A 6,625-nucleotide genomic window follows, 5' to 3' on the forward strand; every position below is an offset into this window, starting at 1 on the left:
GGCCCGGACGCCCCCGCGGACGGCCCGGCGAACCGAGCCGTGGCCCGCAAGAACCACAAGAAAACTCCAGTGCCTCCAGTGCCTCCAGCGCCTGCGCAAGGCGGCGGAGATTGAGGGGCTCCGGGGTCCCCAGAAGGGGGCAAATCGGCCGATGTGCGTGCGGTTGCTTCTACAGACTCCTCAGATGCCGCTAGCTGACAGTCCATTATTTAGAGGGTGGGCGGCAGAGGCTGTGTCGAAGGTTTGGCGGTGTGGTTGATGGCCGCCCAGGACTGACTCTGGACTGTAGAGCCCCCTTTTGGCCTTGGAGCTGGGGAAGAATCTGGACCAGAGTGGCACTGCCTGAGAGGAGCAGCTGGCCGAGCCAAGGGATCTACAGCCTGGAGGCGAATGCTTGCCTAGAGCACTAGAATAGTGTCAACTGTGCACTGATGTAACAGATTCTAGGGACCTAAGGAAGCTGAGGACAGTGCCACTTCAATGCATCCCTCTACATGACATCACTTTCCTAGCCACCACCACTCTACTGGTAATGGGGGAGGGGGACACCATTCTGCTGTGGTATCATGCTCTCAGTATCTATCCCTTGAAGTCAGCCTCAGACACTAAGGACACTTTCGCCCTTAGCCTCCCAACAGTAGCCCAACACCAGCTTCTCTTTCGAAAATACTCCAAAGAGCAATAATTCGGCAGGCCTAGTTTCATAGCGCTTGCTGTCTCTCACAAAACCAGCCAACGCGGTGCCTCCTGTTGGAGCCTGCTTTTTCTTAAAAAACTGGCCTCGGAATTTCAACCCCGGGTCATTTTAATTGGGCAGAGTAACTCCCTTTGTTGATCACCCAGATTGTTTGTATAATAAAATGCAGTTTCTGGCATTGGTGGCATTTCTAAGGTGTACTGACTTTCTCCCTTCCCTCTGACCAGAAGACCCAAATAATGTGTTGTTGCCAGTGGGTATCTGAGTGGGTCTCAGTTTTGGATGAAGTTTCTATGGCTATGGCGGGCGAGAGGACAGTCATTCAGGAGCCTCTCAGTTCTGTGGACAGGAACATTGAGGCTGCAGTGAGGTTAGGGAGGATTCTCTGCCCGCCATCCGCTTGATCACCAGGCATACAACCCTTCCCAGCCACATTAGGCCAAGGTCATGATTTATTATGGAAGCACTACTGTGGAGCGATTGCTGGATCCTAAGGACCCTGCCAGAGCCTCAGGCCAACTCCCAAGCCCCAAAGAGCCAGGTGCAGACAGGACAAGGGAGGCACTGATGATCGGATGGATGCTTCGGGAGAGGCGGATACCCTGCGCCCTCCAAGAGGCTGCTGGGGGCGGAAATTGTCAGTGAGTGGTCTGGGGTGCAAACCTGGTGGCCCAGTCCGGAGCACGGCCTGGAACTGGATTACCTGAGGGTGGGCAAAGATAGGTGAAGATGTGACGGGGCAGGAGGAGAAGGCAGGGGATAGCAACTGAGACTGGCAGTGGAGGAGGGGCAGTGGCTCTCACCTGCGCACGCCCAATGGGTACCGTGTTTTCAAAGACAGTCCAGAGCACCGCTGGCTCGCAGCCTGGCGTGGTCAGAGACCCAGAGTAACGGTAGTATCGCAAGAGCCCCAAAGCACTTGGCAGCAGAGAGGCCAGTGCAAAGGTGGACGTCAGATTCACAGATACCCCTGGATGGTAGAAGAGAAACTGGAACTCGCCTCTCCTGCTCTTGCTCCTCACCCTCGTAACTTCAAGCCCAGGTAGGATCCCGCAGCTCCTTACCAGGTGAAGATAAATTTTTCAGGCCAGACACAATGGCAGAGAAATTGGGATTGTCCCTGTCCTCCTCCTGTGGAAGAGTTTTAGTAAGAGACATTTTGATGTTCTTTATCTCTACCCTCACCTCTCCCTCTTCCCTCCCTCCCCTTCCCTTTCCCCTTCTCCCTGACCCCCAAGGTAAAAATAGCTAGGAAATCAGTGGGAAGGGCTCAGCTGGAGGGTCTGGAAGATCTGGGGTTGAGGAAGATGACCTACCATGAGGTCCAGCAACACTCCATCCCTTTGGCCCCCCACCTCCTTGGTGGGGAGTTCCCTGGGCATTTAGACATGGACTGACTGTCCTCACGGGTCATGACTAGCTTCATTTATAGAGGGTCTCCTGTCACCTCCCTTCATCATGTGTAGAGACTCCTCTGTATAGCTGTACCCCATCCGTATAGCTGCTTAGCCCTTGTGTGTGTGTGTGTGTGTGTGTGTGTGTGTGTGTGTGTGTGTGTGTTGGAGGACAGTGAGCTCTTCTGAGTTCCCTAAGCCTTTCAGACCTGGTCCCTCCACACAGCTCCAAGTCCCTGTTTCTGGAAACATGCGTGCACGGGGCTACAGCCCCTTCCTCACCAGCAGCAGCACAGCCAGTATAGCGAACCCATCAGGTCGGCTTCGTGCATCCCCCAGGCTCCGGTACTTTGTGTTCATGTGGACCATGTGCATCTAGGAAACACAGACCAAAGGTGGTTTCCAGCTGCTCTCTGTTCCCTATGCCTGGCTTCCTTCTGGTCCACCCTGAACCCACCTCCATAGAGCCATGCTTCTCATCCAGGCTGTGCTCAGAGCCTTTGTGCCCTGGGCTGCCCCAGTGGAAATGCAGCTGCAGTAGCCGGTACTCTGCTGACGGGAGCCCAGCCCCTTGGATGGCTGGGCAGTTCTGCTGACAGGAATTTACTCGCAGTAACACTGAAGGCAGGGAGCACATGAGAGTGTTCGTCACCAGCAGACTCCCCAGTGTAGGAACAACACTACCACTAGCAGTTTTGGCTGTAAGGACCTTGACTTCTTTCTAGCATCTTGGCATCTAGCCACAAACTGACTGTCCTCAGGGGTCATGGCTAGCTTCATTTATAGAGGGTCTCCTGCCACCTCCCTTCATCGTGTGTAGAGCCTCCTCTGCTTTGTTCACGAGGATTTGGACTCCTCTGTGTGTCCCATTGTTATAGCTTCTTAGCCCATTCGTGTGCATGTGTTGGGGGGCAGTGAGCTCTTCTGAGAAGCTGGTGTCTATTTGTCTGTGGGTCCTCATCCCCGTGTATGGGTGAGATTCCTGTAAGCTGTGTGGAGTCCTGCTTCTGTGTAGCAGTCTTAATTAGCCTTACGATGCTGACCTGTATGGCCATCATTCTCCAGGATCCAAGGATCTTGAGGTGCTGAGTCATAGCCTTGAAAGATGAAGGGCTTAAGAGTGTAGTCCCGCTGGACCAATCGAAGGTCAATATTGATAGGGGACTGGGTTGGACCCCCACAGGCAGGTGCTAGCTCCTTCCAGTGGGTAGGGCCTGAGGAAACAAGGACTAGAGTCAGTAGCAGGGATCTAGGAGGCACGTCTGGGAGAGCAATGAGGAGGGATTCCATATACCCAGATGCCCTCCCTCTGCCCTCCACACACCTGGCTGCAGCAGCACCCATCTGACTTATATGTCTGCAAGCATATTGGCCCATAGAGATATAAGGTAGAGAGACATGGTTACATACTCATGCTGGGGACCATCTCAACACACACACGGTCTAGTCACACCCATAGGTTCACAGACCCTGACAGCAGATACACAGAATCACAGTGTGCCTGCTGCCTGGTATCCAGTCCTTTGGAGCACAGGAGCTGACAGAGACCAGACAGATCCATATAGTCTGTTACAACTGTTCTCACCACACTTTGGGTCTTGGGAGTCGTAGCACCAGGTACCTGCAGATAGGAGGCAGGGACTAACTGAGCTGAGAATCACGATGTGGGTCTTTAAAGTTCCATCCTGGCCTCAGTCCAGGAATGGAGCCCGATTAGCCAGTAGGAGGTTGCTCCCTTGTCCATGCGTCTCCTCCCTAACTTGTTCCACCACCAGTGGGTAGATGGTGACAGGTAGCTCATGCAGGCAGAGCCTTGGTGCTCACCACTGGAGTCCACCCGTGCCGTCAGCTGTATGAGGAGGAAGAGGAACAGGAAGTCCAGGGCCCACATGATGTAGCAGTGGCTGACTCTGGAGAACTGCAAAGTGGACGAGGAATGTACAGCCAGGCTACTTAGAAGGCTGCTCCGTATTCATTGGTAGGTGAACTAGAGGTCTGGATAAATCCTGTGGGCATGCTGAGGTGGGGCTAGAGTAGGTGGAGCCAGGGTAGAGCCACTAGGAATGGAGGTGGGCTGGAGCCTAAACTTCAGAGCTGCTGCAGCCAGTGTCACAGTTGGCATTACTCCTGAAGGGTGTCTGGTTATTACTCTTACAGCAGTGAAAATAGGTAACAGAGACCAGGAGTAACATGCCAAAGCTACCGTCAAAGAAATGAGTTCAAGGGGTGAGGGCACCTTGGATCCTGCCCAAGACTTAAGGGGCTACCATAGGAGGCATGGATGTTTCTTGTCTTGCTACAAGTTTGAGATTCCAACCCCTGTTCCAAGTCCAGGCCCACATCTGCCTTCCTATTGATGCTCCTGTCTGAGGACTACACTACTTAAAAAAAAAAAAAAAAGGTCTTGGGATAAGCCGCAGCCCTCCTGTGGTGGGGATACCACAGTGGCTCAAGCCCCTGGTGCTCGGGGAGAGGGGGTGTCTGTGGCTTCCTGATGTTTCAAGTGATACTTGACAGTTCTGCACATGGGTACCCTATCTGTGGTCTGAGCAGGCTGAACAATGACTGCCAGAGAGTGGGCTGGAGGGCTGCCCCCTCAGTATTCCAGTTCTCTTTGCCATAGCCCAAGGAAGGTGGGGTATAGCTAGGTGGAAGAGTGCTTGCTTGGCATGTCTCCCTAGAGTCTCCCTCAGCACTGCAAAATCCAGCAGCAACTGCTGGAGGACCAGGCTCTTCGCTACAGAGAGGGAAGCACAGAACTGAGAGAGACCCGGGTACCTTGATCCAGATGTGCTGAGGGCAGAACAAAGCTCCTGTCCCCACCAAAGGTCTCAGCAGGTCCTTCTTTTCTTTTTCCTTAAGATTCATTTATTACATGTAAGTACACTTGTAGCTGTCTTCAGACACCAGAAGAGGGCATCCGAACTCATTGCAGATGGCTGTAAGCCACCATGTGGTTGCTGGGAATTAAACTCACGACCTCTGGAAGAGCAGTCAGTGCTCTTAACTGCTGAGCCATGTCTCCAGCCCTCAGCAGGTCCTTCTTAACAACCAACTCATTGCCAGCCTTTGTGACAGCCTGCTGTCATTGCCCCTTCTCAGCTAGGTTAAGCTGGTTAGAAGAGGACAGTGAACTTGATTACAGCTGAAAGTCTAGTTCCTGAGTTTGACCAATGAGGGTTCTTGCATGTATGGGGTGCAAATACATATACTCAGGTACACACACACACACAAAACTATAAAAATTAAAATATTGTGTGGGTCATGGAGGTGCACACCTTTGCTGTGTGTAGTTTTAAAAAAACATGCCACCACCTTGCCCGGAGGACGCTGCTCTACCAGCCCCTCCTGGCTCTCTTTTGTTCCACCCGGCTTAGCTCCAGGATCTTTGAAACCAGCCCCAACCTGGCTTCCTTTGCTACCCACCTTTGCTCCAGGAGGGACTGAATTACCAGCCCACTCCCGAGACCCTAGAATCCACGGATACTCAGCCTTGTTACCATAACTTGCTAAGCACAATTGCTGGGAACAAATATCTCCCGCCTGGAAATGCATGCCCTTTCCAACTTATTATATCCATCTCTCCTTCCGCCCTAAACTTAGTGACTTGTTCTAGTTAGCCTCTGTCAAACATCTTTGGTAACCCACCTGTAGTGAAAGCCACAGGCCCTAGCTGCCCACGAGATCTTACTTGGTTGCTATGTCCCTTTTCTTCCAAAGCATGGCAGAAAAGTTCTTTCTCTCCTTCCCTGTGTCTCCTTTCCTCTTGGGATCCAGATAATAAACTGGAAAGGGCATGCATTTCCAGGCAGGAGATATCTGTGCCCAGCAATTGTGCTTAGCAGACAAGCTAAGGTAACAAGGCTCGGTGTGTGTGTGTGCATGCGCGCGCGCGCGCACACACACACACACACAGCCAACTCCTTCCAGATATAGGTATTGCTATCAAGAATCCTGGTGTCTCACAGAAATGATAGTAAACGTTTTCCCTGCCTCTCACCCCAGGAGTGTGTGCCATAGTGGGTGGGTGTAACCCCCCTCTTTTCAGGAGGGGCCTCAGCCCAAGCCAATAGGCTATGCAAGTCTTTAGCATCTCAGGACTTCTGGAAAGACAAGATCACCCAATCTTTTATAGATGGGAATCTTCTCAGAGGACTCAAGCCTTTCCAGCCCCGTAGGAAAAGGCACTTTCCAGCCCAGCCCTAGGTGTAAGTAGCCAGTCCCTACCCTCGGAAGCAGCTCCTGCTGGAAGGAGCTGCTTACAGCCACCTGATGGTTAGGGATGAAGTCCCTTGCCCTTCCCTCCTCAGCTTATCTCACACTGGTCACTACTAACTGGGATAGAGCAGCCCTGTCACTGACTGTAGTGGAACTTCAGTGTGGCCCCTTGCCATGTACCCTGCACAGAGGCTCCAAGCTCAGCCATCTGGTCATCAGACCCCTTGGTCTCAGAAGCCAACTGGGTGCCTGTAAGGGCTGAAAACTTAGGAGAGCCCTGTCAATGGGGCTGGGCTACAGCAAGAACTGACAATGA

At 52.7% G+C, this 6,625-nt stretch overlaps 1 protein-coding gene across 2 annotated transcripts; it reads right to left on the reverse strand.

Moving 5' to 3' along the window:
• Positions 1 to 1,131: 1,131 nt before the first annotated feature.
• Positions 1,132 to 4,045, reverse strand: LOC116085676 (carbonic anhydrase 15). Of its 2 annotated transcripts, XM_031363321.1 has the most exons (8): positions 3,916 to 4,045; positions 3,677 to 3,712; positions 3,135 to 3,305; positions 2,549 to 2,709; positions 2,374 to 2,466; positions 1,762 to 1,828; positions 1,501 to 1,667; positions 1,132 to 1,400 (listed from the first exon to the last, which is right to left on the reverse strand). In XM_031363321.1, the coding sequence occupies exons 1-8, from the start codon at positions 3,980 to 3,982 to the stop codon at positions 1,188 to 1,190; spliced, it is 975 nt and encodes a 324-aa protein (XP_031219181.1). In that variant the 5' UTR covers positions 3,983 to 4,045; the 3' UTR covers positions 1,132 to 1,187. The 2 variants fall into 2 exon arrangements, with proteins under 2 accessions (XP_031219181.1, XP_031219180.1); XM_031363320.1 differs by having other exon boundaries at positions 3,135 to 4,045.
• Between the last annotated feature and the right edge of the window lie 2,580 nt (positions 4,046 to 6,625).

Source organism: Mastomys coucha, unplaced genomic scaffold (assembly GCF_008632895.1).
Source record: "Mastomys coucha isolate ucsf_1 unplaced genomic scaffold, UCSF_Mcou_1 pScaffold12, whole genome shotgun sequence".
Classification (NCBI taxonomy): domain Eukaryota; kingdom Metazoa; phylum Chordata; class Mammalia; order Rodentia; family Muridae; genus Mastomys; species Mastomys coucha.